The 14,874-nt window shown below is 41.8% G+C and overlaps 1 protein-coding gene across 2 annotated transcripts in view; it reads left to right on the top strand.

Moving 5' to 3' along the window:
* GALNT4 (polypeptide N-acetylgalactosaminyltransferase 4) overlaps positions 1-14,874 on the top strand; it is a 341,135-nt gene that overhangs the window by 191,381 nt on the left and 134,880 nt on the right. For both annotated transcript variants that reach the window (XM_073630753.1, XM_073630754.1), the window contains exon 7: positions 1,013-1,189. In XM_073630753.1, the coding sequence (XP_073486854.1) occupies positions 1,013-1,189 (177 nt within the window). The remainder of the gene's footprint in view (positions 1-1,012; positions 1,190-14,874) is intronic.

The raw sequence follows: 14,874 nt of genomic DNA on the forward strand, positions 1-14,874 counted from the left end.
GATCACATTTTCTCAACTTAAGGGTAGAATCAACCAATGAAAACACTGGTCATAAGCAGAGGCCTTCACAGATGTGAGCAGTCCCGATGGAAACATAAAGCAGTGTTCTCTAGTTATTTCTGCCCTTCTGCTCTAATCTTTATTATCGCATCCCAACAAGACTTAGTTTTATATTAACAGGCTGCACATGTGTACTTTTACTGGGGTTATAAAGGCTCAATATAAAATATACAATCTATAGACCTTTGGCAGTACACTGGACTCAGATTTTGCTTGCTCAAAGCAGTCCGAAATTGTAACAAATTCACACAGACCAGGGAATTAGCTACAAAAAATATTAAATTTTATTGGGGAAAAGCCAGAAATGTTAAGATGGCATAGAATATGGTTAATGTATCCTGTTCTTTTGGAATTTTCTCAGATTGCCCACAGCTGCAAACTGTATTTTCTTGATAGTGGAGTGGCAGAAATAGATTAGTAACTCCAACAGTCTATTGAATTATGTCAGATACAGTAGATACAATGAAATTAGTCAAAGAGTTAGTTCAACTTAACATTGCTAAGTAAGGCCTAGTCGTTACTGCTCACCTCCACCATCACAGGTATGAGCTCTTTCTCTGAATCAAATCCTCTTGCATAATCTTTCACTCCCCTGATGCAGTTGCTCTGAGCTCGGCTTTTGAGACCTCGCTCCTGTGATGGTGGAGGTGAGTAGTAGCGACTAGGCCTCACTTGCCTCAACAGCAATGACCTGGGAATATTCCAGTCAGGCTTCAAGGAGGTATGCAACCATCATACACCTATAGCAAGGGAATTATTCAACTTTAGTCAAAGTTGCCCAGTTTGTTTTTATCTACAGACACACCTTATCTGCATAGGCATTTTTAAAGGTAAAGATGAACTAACCCTTTAACAAAGGATTTACAGCATGAGCATATTGCAGCTTTACACATGCACAAGTCTAGTAGACCTATAAACAACAGTAATTGTATTCCTCTTCCATTTATGACAGGTATGGCAGTGCAGTGGAACATTAGAAATTCACCCATGTTCCCATGTTGGACATGTTTTTCCCAAGAAGGCTCCTTATGCAAGGCCAAACTTCCTACAGAACACAGCTCGTGCTGCTGAGGTGTGGATGGACCATTATAAGGAGCATTTTTATAACCGAAATCCACCTGCCAGAAAGGTATGTGCGAATCAAGGTATAGGCTTATTTCCTACAATTGCTTAAAGAAGGTACTGTATATAGGAAGTCTAATAAACACACACATATATATATATATATATATATATATATATATATATATATATATATATATATATATATATATATAAATTTTTTTTTTTTTTTTTCAGAAAAAATATTTTTTTTTGTTTTCCATAATACAGAATATATGCCATTCAGTATACAGTAGAAAAAAAAGATCATGGCATTATATATTAAAACACAAGAGAATAAAGTAAAGTTATTAAACAATGATATGCTGCCGGCCAATATAGTGCATACAAAGATATGTAAACCAGAATTACAAAGATTGACATATATACGAAGGTATAGTGTAACAGAAAAGTAACTTAGTTCAACCTATCTAAACCCTCAGAGCCCCGAGGGTTAACCAAAAAACTAACAGACACGACCCACCCAAGTTACTAATACTATAAGGACTATACTATATAGAACCTAGTCAGCCACTAATCTGGATCTCCTATAACATTCACCCGTGTAGGAGCCTGTCTCTACTTAACAGATGTGGTGCCCATCCCGGAACATCCAGCCAAGCTTGCCACATTGAGTAGAATTTACGTGAAATGTTTCTATGTTGGTATGTCATCTTTTCCTGTATTAATTCACTAGGCTGCATCCATTGCCGCCTAGTGAGCACCCTGGGAACAATCCAAAATTGTGCGATCAGTTTACGTGCAACATACAGCAGTCGCAGAACAGCAGTATGAGCTTGTGGAGTTAGGGACTCTTCATCCAGGGCACCCAACAGGCACACAACCGTGGTTCGCGGAATATGAATACCTGAGAGATCACGTCAAGGACCTTCTTCCAATTGCGGAAAAGCTTGTGGCACTTCCAAAGCATATGAATGAGGTCGCTGGGAAAAGGAGGTCATAGGGCAGAGGTCAGGCAGAGATCCCATGTCTCCCTGTCTATGGTACCCATATCCTTTTCCCAGCCCCGCCTGCAAGGTAGTTTGAAGGAATCCTGTATATCATTAAGAAGAATATTATAACTTCTGGAAATCATTCCCTTTTTATCGCCTTCCATAAGAACCTCCTGTATTAAGGTATGGTTAGTCAACTTAAGTTGGGCACATCTTGATTGTGTCTGTAGGGCGTGTCTCAGCTGTAAATATTTGAAGAAGTGGCTGCGTGGGATGGCAAACTCTGCCTGCACGTGCATAAAGGATTTAAATGTTGGCCCATTATATAGCTGTGATATAAAGCATAGTCCTGCCCCTTCCCAGTCTCTAAACCCCCTGAGTTTCAATATCTACCTATAGTTCAGGTTGCGCCATAATGGGATATGTAACGAGCCCCTGCTCGCTCGGTTCCACTCTCCCGACACTCCTCTGCTGCTATAGAATCAGATTGCAGATCGCAACATCTGATTGTTCGGTCATCCGATGCTCCGGGATTAGAACTACAGCTATGTGCCGTTCTAACCCAGTTGTGATAGCTCAGAACAAACACCAGGCAGGCTGTATGTAAGTTCAAACAGGAATCTCTCTTTATTGACAGGAATACAGTCTCTTTTATACAGTATACTCTAACAATACAGCTGTAACCTAATTAACCTAATTAACATGAGCTAATTAACTAATCCCTTTAGACAGCCTAGATGACTCAGACATGACCTTTAGGCCAGATTGGCCGTCTTGTAGCTCAGAAAACCCAATCAACATTATCACAATAGCAGAGTTGATTAACACAAACAACAATGGGGATCTAATGACTCTTAGATCCCATACTAGAGACTTATTTACAATACACATTCTAGCAGGCAACAGACAGACAGGTGTCTGGAATTGATATCAGCATCTCCTAACAGTATTTAACCCAGCATTATGAATCAGCCACTATTTCTAATATGGCAAATCCAGGGTCCCCAGAGTCTGTGTGTCCTGGGGGACCACCTCAAGGGTCCCCAGGCATACAGTTCACAAAGAGCACCGTTCCCCCAAATGCCAGGGCCCACGATTGTTCGGCAAGAGGCTAGCATTCAGTCCCCTCCAAAAGTCTCTCTCCCGGTTAGGTCTGTCACAGGGTATGTGTTAGAAAGCCCTGTATCCTTAGTATCCATTTAACATATCACCATAAAATCTTCAATAGGGTCATTGTAGGAGCCCTAGGGTCCAAGTGCATGAATCCCGCCTCCAGACACATGAGGGCGGAGACATAATTACCTGGTGGGATCAGAGGTCTACGTATAGGGTCTGTTAAGTCCACAATTCCCCAGCCCCCCAGCTGCTGTAGCTGGGAAGCAAAGTAGTAGGCTCTAGAGTGAGGGACCGCTAGTCCCCCCTGAGCTTTGCTGTGCTGTAATGTTCTCTAATTTGAGCTATCTTTTTACGTCATATCAGTTCTCTAAATTGGGAGTCTATTCTAGCAAACCACTGTCTGGGAACCCAGACTGGAGAGTTCAATACATACAACAATTGTGGTGTCAAAAATTTTGATTAGGTTAATTCTCCCCACGGATAATGGCAGTTTACACCAAATAGTACATTTTTCACGGAATTTACAGAATAAGGGCATTAGATTGACTTCAATATATTGAGATGGGTCGGGGGTAACCCGAATGCCCAGATAGCGAAAGTAAGATACCACTTGCACCATTTCCACACATTCAGGAAGGCGGGGGCAGTTATCGGGTCCAAAGGCATCAGTACCGACTTGTTCCAATTAATGGAAAAGCCTGATAATGCGCCAAAGGCCTCAATAAGGGTCAAAGGTCCGCAAAGTGCCCAGAGTATCTCCCAAGTAAAGTAGGGTATCATCAACGTACATTCACACCACATCAGTTCCCGTATTGCGTCTGAACCCGGTTATATTGGCCTCCTCGCTTATTCGTGACACTAGAGGTTCCAAAGCCAGGTCAAACAGTGCCTAGTGCCCCAGAATAATGCAAAAGGTTCTGAGAGCTCTCCGTTCACTCTAATCCTAGCCCAGGGCTCAGTATGTACTATCTTGACCCACTTGATAAAATTAGTACCCAGGCCAGTATGTTCCAACACCTTCCACAGGTAAGGGCATTCGACACTATCAAAAGCCTTAGCTGCATCTAGCGAAAAAAATGGCTCGGTTACCAGAATCATCCACAGGTAGTTGTACGTTAAGGAAAAGTCTCCGAAGATTCTGAGCTGTGGATCTAGTGGGGATGAATCCAGATTGGTCCTTTTGTGTACCTTTTGTGTATCACCTGAGCCATTCTGGTCGCCAACACCCATGCCAAATTTGACATCGGTTGTGAGCAAGGAAATAGGTTGGTATGAATCGGGTAAAGTAGCATCTTTTTCTGGTTTTAATAGCACAACAATTATAGCCTCATTCGTAGAAGTGGGCAAAGCTCCAGTGTTAAATGCCTGATTTATAGACCTTCAGTAGTATGGGTAACAATGTGCCTGCATATTGCTTGTAGATCTCAGATGGAAGGCTGTCCGCCCCCGGAGATTTATTATGAGATTGTGCTAGAGCTAACGCAAGTTCCTCCTCCATTAATGGGGCATTGAGCAATGCAGCATCAGACGCCAACAAGCGAGGCAGCACACAGCCATCTAGAAATCCCCCAAACTGCATGTCAGAAGGCTGTACTTTAGAAGTATAGAGAACAGCGTAGAATGATCTAAAGACCCTAATAATGTCAGAGGTCTGGGACTAGAGGGCACCCTGATCATCGCAGATGATGGCCAAATGAGGATGACCTCTGTGCACTGGCCAGCATGTGCCCAGTAGCCTCCCCTTCTTCGAAGTGAGTTTGCTGTAGAAAAAAATGTTTGTTCTTAGCCAGCTGCAGTGCCAGTTGCCTGGACATGGATTGTGCCTCCACCCAAGCCCGCTTTGTATCCTCCGTAGGGTTAGTGATATATCCATCTTCAGTCTCCGTAACCTCCCTGCATGCCATTGTTTCCCAGGCTTTGGTTTCGGATTTGATATGGGTTATTAGTTTGATAAACTGACCCCTCATATAGGCCTTAGCAGTATCTCAGACAACACTTAACCAAGCAGCGTTTGTTATCGTGAAAATAGTTTTAGCAAACCAAGCATGGGGTCTGGTTCTGGTAATAAGGAGAGTTAAGTTTCCACCCAGTACATTTAGAGGCAGTGTTTCATAGTTTGAGGCTATAACCAGTGGAAGTAATGTTTCATTACCTAGACCTAGATCTATCCTAGCCAGTCCCCCATACGTGGCTGAGTAACATAAGGATTTTTTTATGTCTGGTTGTCTAAGCCGCCATATATCCGTTAGTCCGAGCTCCTCTAGTAAGCAAGCGAAGGGTGTATGTCCCCCTCTTACCGAAGAGGTGTGGACAGGGGCAGGTAATTTGTCCCATATGGGATTCAGGTAATTGTTGAAGTTCCTATCGCTAGTAGTGGGATATTTGGAAAACTGGCCATAAAGCTTGCCAAGCACCTGAGGACCTTGGACGAAAATGGTGGCGGTATATATATCCCAGCAATTATACAGGACAAACCAAAAACATTGCATAGCAAGAACACATATCGTCCCCCTGGATCTATGATCTTGTGGGAGCAGGAAAATCGAACATCCTGACGTACCAGGATACATACCCCCCTGGAATAAGTGGAATATGTTGAGTGGAATTGGGTACCAAATAATCGAGGGGATAGGCTAGGTATCGAATCAGGGGAGAGGCGAGTCTCCTGTAAGCATATAATACTAGCTTCTAGGGACTGCCAGAGTCTTCACAGGGCTATTGAGTTCTCGGACATTCCAGGACATAATTTTCAAGACTGAGGCCATAGGGGAACACATTTACAGATGGTGAAATCATGCCAGTTGCCCAGGCATGTTTCTAATGTCACAACTAACATAATAGACCAGTAAACAATGTAGAATCTTTTCCTGGGTAGCACCATAATCAATATATGTGAGCAGTCTGACAAAGTCAACATCAGAAAAAACAGAGAATTATAACTGTGGTAGGTCAAAAGGGGAACTGCAAACACAAGAAAAATAACACATAGCCCAACAGAGCTCCCAGCCAGTGAAGCTGAGGAACAAACTGTCCCCGTGGATCCTCCATGGGGAGGGGGGAGCAGTGGAAACTCCAGAAAAAAAAGATGGTGATTGGGTTTCACTTCAGCATGTTATGTGGTATAAACCACGATGCAAATAGATCCAATGTTCTCCAGTATTCGCCTTGACTGAGAAGAACGTGGAAAGAATGCAAGTACATATCTGGGACCAGGTAATAGCAAAAAAAAAAGAGACCTTTTGTAAGGTGATCATATTTCAAGTAGAAGCAGAGCTTTGCGACATAGCGGTATGAAGTGCTCTATCCTCCCGATCCAGCCATTGTGCCGCAGAAGTAGGACGATCAGAGAAATGGACCTCTTCCAGCGCAACCACCCGAAGGCGGGCAGGATACAGCATGGCATATTTTAGATTAAGATCTCAAAGCCTCTTCATGAACTTTGCACGCTGTTTTTGTAGTTCCGCAAAGAAGTCTGGGAATAGTGATATTTTGGAGTTGTCAATAGCCATACAGTGCCTTGCAAAAGTATTCACCCCCTTGGCATTTTTCGTGTTTTTTTTGCCTCACAACCTGAAATTAACATGTATTGTTTTAGGATTTGCATCATTTAATTTACAGAACATGCCCACAACTTTTAAAGATTTTCTTTCCAAGTCGCTTTGGATAAGTCTCTGAGTTTGCCACATTTTACCAGTGGGATTATTGCCCATTCCTCCTTGCTCCTTTTAAGTTGAATGGTTTGCGCTTGTGAACATTTTGGGAGTCTCCCACATGTCTTTTCGCAAACTCAAAATGTGCCATTTTGTTTTTTGCTGAAAGTAATGGCTTTCTTCTGGCCACTCTGCCATAAAGCCCAACTCTATGGAGTGTACGGCTTATTGTCGTCCTATATACAGATACGCCAGTTTCTGCTTTGGAACTCTGCAGCTCCTCCAGGGTCACCTTAGGTCTCTGTGCTGCCTCTCTGATTAATGCCCTCCTTGCCCGGTCTGTGAGTTTTGGTGTGCGGCCATCTCTTGGCAGGTTTGCTGTTCTGCCATGTTCTTTCCATTTGGTTATGATAGATTTGATGGTGCTCCTAGGGATCATCAAAGATTTGGATCTTTTTTTTATAACCTAACCCTGACTTGTACTTCTTAACAACATCGTCCTTTACTTGTTTGGAGAGTTCTTTGGTCTTCATGGCAGTGTTTGGTTAGTGGCGTCTCTTGCTTAGGTGTTGCAGCCTCTGGGGCCTTTCAAAAAGGTGTGTGTATATGTAATGACAGATCATGTGACCCTTAGATTGCACACAGGTGGACATCATTTCACTAATTATGTGACTTCTTAAGTCACATATGAGCTTTTTATGGGCTTCATAACAAAGGGGGTGAATACATACGCACGTGCCAATTATCAGTTTTTTATTTCTGAAAAATAGTTTTATGTATATAGTTTTCTAACTTTACTTCACCAACTTAGACTATTGTGTTCTGACCCATCACATATAATTCAGATTAAAAAAAAAAAAACATTGAACTAAAGGCTGTAGCACCTCTCATGGTTCTGGCCTTAGAGTGTGGCGTCCCTGTCCTTGTAATTTGTAGTTTGAACAGGAATGGGTGTGGATGGTTACCCAGTGGCAGAGGGCATGCTGGGACCCTATGCACCCTCTCAACTGCAAACAGGTGGGAGAAGGTATCCTTGCCAAAGGTAGAAATGAGCCACTGCTCAATAAAGGTGACAGGATTTTTGCCTTCAGCCCGCTCAGGAATACCCAGGGCGCACACATTATTGTGGCGCATTCTATTTTCTAAATCATCCAGGTGGGCGGCATGCTGGGCTGTGAGATGAAAGTTGTATTTGAGATCCCTCTGCATGGAAACTATATCATCCTCCACAGTGCTCACTCTGCCTTTCAGGGCAGAGGTGCATTCCCGCAGCTTTTGCATGTCATGCCACACAAATGAGATTTCTGCCTTAACTCCCTCGAGGTCATCAGTGAGGGCAGAGATAGACATATTGCAGGATGTAACAGCAGACAGTATATCTCACAGAGTGGGCTCCAGCTCCTCTGCATCTAGGGAGGATGCATGTGGCACAGCAAAAATGTCCCCAGGAGTACTCGCTGTGTTCCACTCTGGGGCGTTCCGACTGCATCCTCCAGAGGAATGGTGTCATCAGCCTCAGATGTGCCCCCTGAAGTATCCCTCAAGTTAGAGGAGGAAGGCTGATGCTCTTTGGGAGTCGTCCGGTTGAAGAACTTCTGGGATGCCTTGTATTCCTCCTTGGAGGAGCGTTGTGACCATGTACCTTGTATATCCCTGTATGTTGTGGTCGTTCAGGTGCTTATCTAATAGTTTCTTGAAACTATCGATGCCCCCCGCTGAGACCAATGCCTGTGGAAGGGAATTCCACATCCTTGCCGCTCTTACAGTAAAGAACCCTCTACGTAGTTTAAGGTTAAACCTCTTTTCTTCCAATTTTAATGAGTGGCCATGAGTCTTGTTAAACTCCCTTCCAAACGTTCTCAGTGTATTCTGTCTATACTATTATTATATTATCATTTACTGCTATCCAGAAAGCTAAAATAAAATAAATATATGCGTATGCGCTAAAGGCTATAAATACGTGATCAAAGAATATAATAAATCTATACAATATTAATAAATAATAAACAGTGTCAAACGCCTGTGAAGAAAGTGACTGAAATCCACAACTGAAAATGTAAATTAATAGTAGCATGCAACATGCAAAAATGTGAGAAAAAATTTTTTTTAAATATTTTCAAAAATTATTATTTAGGTGCTGCTTAATAAATGAAGTGTCCAATAATTGGTCCAAAATCAATTCATAAAAATATAAATATATCTCAGTCCAATCAATTCATAAGAATATATAAATCAAAGTGCACAATAGTGTCCAAACAAATAGCATTCCTCATGCTCGTTTTTTAAAAAAGTGCTAAATATTCCTCATGCTCTTCTTAAAAGATGTGCACATTATGGCATTCTCCAGTGCTCTCCAGTGACCCCAATGGTTAATGCGCTCACCTTAGAGCGTGCGACACGGTGGCTAAACAGTGTCAAAACACGCATTAGAGCCACTCCAGGGCTCATGCAGGGTCTGCTGGTGATGATCTGTACCTCGCTCAAATGGTGACATATATGAAAGAAAGGAGACTCATAGTATAATACCGCCAGGGATTTATTTAAAAAAACATAAAACCAATCCCTCCAGGAGGGTACTCACAATGTTTGGGTGCGTCAGTGCACCATCCTATCCAAAGTATGCAATACAGATGAATTCTGTGGTGTGCGGTGCGGTGTACAATCCTCTGCCTGTCTGTGTATGGAAAGCTCCGTCCTGCCCCTCCCCTACGCGTCTTCGGCACAGGGTATACGTGCCTTCATCTGGGGGATCTAATAGGACGGGCGCTCTATGTGTTATTTATACTGTCACAGCGGCCATTTTGCCTGAGACCGCTGACACCCTAGTGTTAGGCTCCGGCTGAGTAAACACAACAGCGAATGACGCTGTATGCCGGCCTTAATGTTTTGGAAAGACATTAATGTTCTTTCCAAAACATTAAGGCCGGCATACAGCGTCATTCGCTGTTGTGTTTACATTTGTGGCTCACAAGATCTTCACACTATTTTTGGTATATTATTTTCATACACTTGTTAGTAGCCTATAGATCCTTTTGCCTTTTTTGAAAATAGGGAGATAGATCTGGAGGATCTGTTCTTGGTTAGCAATAACAAGAAGAATGATATCTCTCACTTATTTAGAAAATTGGGACACTGCGTGGATAAGAAAAGTAATATATGGTGGGACCGTTCCACCATGGAAAAGTATTTAAAAGATGGTTTAGTTCCCAGAAAGCTTAGATGGGATGTTCCCATAAATGATGGTCTGTTGGGAGAAGAGGATATAGAGGAATGGTATGCCTTCTTTATAGGCAAAGGAAGGGAAATCATGGAATTTCTCCTCAAAAGGAAACAACGTAAATTATCACTAGTGGAGAATCAGATTAAAGAGATTAGGGACAAGCTTATCCCTTTCATCAACACACCTGAATATAACAAGCTCATGGATGATTTGCACAAGAGTATGCAGAAGAAAGATGTTGAAAATAAAAATATTAAAATGAAAAAATATATGCAAGACTTTGAGGATTATCAAAATAAACGAGTATTTCGCTGGCAGTCTACATTAGCAGCAACTACGACTGCTAGCACAATATCGCAGACAACAACTGGAAGCACTAGCGATATGAGACCCTCACAACCGCAAGGGCAACAACAGCAACAACAACCGAAAACCAAACAAACAAATGGTGGACCAATTCCACACCGGCAGGACGATAAACAACCTTACACACCTCGTCGGCAGCCGCTTAGGAAGCCATACTTTGATCAACACCAAAGATCCAACTATGGGAGCAATAATGCTCAGAATCCCAGGTATGGCCCACCACCGAACCAAAATAATTGGTTTCAAGGAGGACCACCAAATTGAGGCAATGGGAATAGAGCCCAGTACAATTATCATGAAAGGGGCCACCAATCTTACCCCCCCACTCAACGAAGGGGTTGGCAGTATAGCTCTGGTGGCCAGCAGAAGCAACAGGGGTACCAGAATAGTACCCCGCATAGACCATTTGGAGGTTATGGATATCAACAAGGCACACCATACAGAAGTAACCAATATCCATATAGAGGCCCCCATCAAACCAATACCCCCAGAGGGCCCCTCCTGACCCCTATAGAGACACACAGAGGGGAGGTGTTTATTACTCGCCAAAACCACAGCGAGTAAGGTATGGAGATCCTTCACATGATCAATATAGAATACCCTTTTATAATAACTACCAACCATTGGAGGATAATGAAGAGGAATTTCTGGATGAATCTTTTTTAGGGGAGATCAGGGGAGGTCCCCCCGCGAGACAAGAAACCCAGGAAGAGGGGAAGGAGAGCAGGCAGAAGAATACAGCAGAAAGAGAAGGCGAGAAGACTAGGTAATGGGATTTTTAACCTGAGTGGGATTGCTTTGTCGAGAGAAGAATTATTGGTGCTAGATAAGGGCATCAAGTTCGCCCCTAAAAAAGGGCTGAATAAGTTCGAAACATATGTTGGAGTACAAAAGTTTACTAGAAAGTTAAATCTCAAGAAATATTACGCTCTCAATCCGGTGGAAAAAGTTATTAGGATTACCAAATATACTAGTTTGAAGAATAATTCCATGTTCAACCCATATATAGCCAATAACAAGTATGTTGATTTGTTCAAGAAACTGGTCACCAGTGAGCTGGAGCAATTGCCAGTGAAGAAGTTTTATGAACATAAGGATTTTAAAAAAGGGATGAAAACACTTGAGAAAAGGACAGACATAGTGATAAGGCCGGCAGACAAAGGTGGAGGGATAGTTGTTCTATCCCTTCAACAATACAAGTCAGAAATGGAAAGATTACTAAATGATACCGAAACATATCAGTTACTGGATGGTAAACAAGAAGCAAGGTATCTAGTCCCCATGGTTAGTAAAATACCAGTAATTTATTACTTACCAAAGATCCACAAGGATAGCATTAACCCCCCAGGGAGGCCGATAGTAAGCGGCATTGAATCTCTGACATCTAGATTGGGGGAGTATATAGACATCCATCTGCAACCTCTGGTCGTAAAGACTAAAGCCTGTCTCAAGGACACCAAGCACACATTGCAACTCTTAAATGAATGCAGTGCACAAGAGAATATTATTATGGTCACAGGAGACGTTTCCTCACTCTACACCAATATTGATCATGAAGGTGCCTTGAAAGCAGTTGAATGGGCCCTGAGGAAAGAGAGTTTGGGGAATGACGGCTTTATTGCATTTATACTTAGGTGCTTAGATTTCTGCTTACGGCAAAATTTCTTGATAACTATGATAACACATTTTACTTACAGACCAAGGGGGTCGCCATGGGCGCCAAATTCGCCCCCAGCGTGGCAAACTTATATATGGCCAAATGGGAAGAGGAGGGTGTTTTAAATCAGGATTACGGTGATATTTTGCTATACAAAAGTTTGACGACCTGTTGATAATTTGGAAGGGTAGTATGGATGCATTGTTAGCTCTATTGGATTCTATGAATAACAATGATCGTAACATCTCTTTGACCTGGGATGTAAATAGAGAATGTATTCACTTTTTGGATTTGGAAATTTTTAATACCAGTGAAGGCTTGATTACAAAGACGTTTTTTAAAGCAATGGACCGCAATTCCTACATCCCGACCACCAGCTGTCACCACAAACCTTGGCTAGGTAACATACCCAGAGGCCAGTTTACGAGGATGAGGAGGAACTGCACGAGGATTGAGGACTATGATTACCAGTCTAACATACTTAGCAATATGTTTATAGACAAGGGGTACCAGAAAGAATTCTTGCGTAAAGAAAAGTTGGAAGTCGCTTGCCTTAATAGAGATAATTTACTTAGATAGGATTCAGACTACGGAAGAAGATGGTAATGATGGTATTAGTATTGTTTTGAATTATTCCTTACAAAACAATGAAGTACAAAAAATTATACGGAAGTACTGGAATGTTTTGAAGCAAGATGTCCACCTAAAAGAGATACTCCCAGAGAAACCCAAGATTATTTTTAAGAGAGCACCCAACTTACGAGATAGGTTAGTTCATAATGTAGTGGAACCACCCCCCCAGAAACCCTCAATGTTCTGGGACCTAAAGGTTTTTTTTGGGTGTGGGAGGTGTTACAGCTGTGTTAGGGTTCCTGGTAACAATAGAAGATTAAAGGAGTTCACTAATCCTAGAAATGACCACTCCTACGTCATTAGAGATTTTGTATCCTGCGACACGATAGGGGTTGTTTACGCATTAAAATGCCCATGCAATTATATCTATGTGGGGCGGACCATTAGGGCTTTGAAAGACCGTTTAGAAGAGCACGTAAGGAATATACGTAAGGGGTCTGACAAGCACCATCTGTACATACATTTTAAACGTGTGCATAATCAAAGCACGGTTGGGATGAAGTTTTGGGGGATAGAGGTACCCAAACGCCACTGGAGGGGTTCCAACTTTGTAAGAGAGATTAGTAAACGTGAATCATGGTGGATACACCAGCTCGGCTCCTTGGCCCCGGGGTGGCTGAATAAGGAGTTCGATTTAAAATGTTTCTTGAGTAATTATTGATTTCAGCTTCTTTATATCCCACCCAGATATCCATATTTTACATTATACATAGTAGATTAGGATGATTCACCGGATTTTGATTGGATTCACTCTAGCCATTAAAATAATATGTTTACACATTGGGGAGCGGATAAGCTCATATAGTGCCTTTTATATAGCACTCCCCCATATTTATTGTTTTTTGTATAACGCTCTCCTGGATTATATAGCACTTTTTTAATACATAATCGATCACCTGATTAATATTTATGATATGGTTGATATAGATTTAATTTGCCCCCTTTTTAGTATTCGGTAAGGTGGCTATTTTGAGGTGATATTACAATGAGTAACAATGGTATTCCAATATTAATACACATTTTCAGGAATATTTTTGTTTATATTTAATATTTTATTTTTATTTTATCTATTATATTCCAGTGATTATTATATTTTAAGGTGTATTTTTTAGGTTATATATATATTTTATATTTATTTAAATAATTTTTATTATATTTAAATACATATTTGGGAGTTTCCTATTATAGAGCAATAAAGATTACAGGTCCCTTTAAGGGTTTTATAGGATCCTATAATGTTGACTGTGCTGTATTACTGATGCGAGAAATATACTTAATTTTTAGCATGATTTTAAATAATTTTTATATTGTTATATATTATGCCATCAGATTAATGCATTTACAGTTTTTGGATGTTCCATATATTGATCGCTAGTGCAATTACCCATTTTTGGTGTGCGATGCGGTGTCTACTCTGATGTGTGGCTCTGTCCTGAATTAGCATTATATTTTGTTTCATCAATACTCATGCAGATAGGGTTAACACCGCTTACTATATTTTTTTACTAACTATTTCCTGCTCTTTCCAAAACATTAAGGCCGGCATACAGCGTCATTCGCTGTTGTGTTTACACAGCCGGAGCCTAACACTAGGGTTTCAGCGGTCTCAGGCAAAATGGCCGCTGTGACAGTATAAATAACACATAGAGCGCCCGTCCTATTAGATCCCCCAGATGAAGGCACGTATACCCTGTGCCGAAGATGCGTAGGGGAGGGGCAGGACGAGCTTTCCATACACAGACAGGCAGAGGATTGTACACCGCACCGCACGCCACAGGATTCATCTGTATTGCATACTTTGGATAGGATGGTGCACTGACGCACCCAAACATTGTGAGTACCCTCCTGGAGGGATTGGTTTTATGGTTTTTTAAATAAATCCCTGGCGGTATTATGCTATGAGTCTCCTTTCTTTCATATATGTCACCATTTGAGCGAGGTACAGATCATCACCAGCAGACCCTGCATGAGCCCTGGAGTGGCTCTAATGCGTGTTTTGACACTGTTTAGCCACCGTGTCGCACGCTCTAAGGTGAGCGCATTAACCATTGGGGTCACTGGAGAGCACTGGAGCATGCCATAATGTGCACATCTTTTAAGAAGAGCATGAGGAATATT

Source organism: Aquarana catesbeiana, linkage group LG05 (assembly GCF_042186555.1).
Source record: "Aquarana catesbeiana isolate 2022-GZ linkage group LG05, ASM4218655v1, whole genome shotgun sequence".
Classification (NCBI taxonomy): Eukaryota; Metazoa; Chordata; class Amphibia; order Anura; family Ranidae; genus Aquarana; species Aquarana catesbeiana.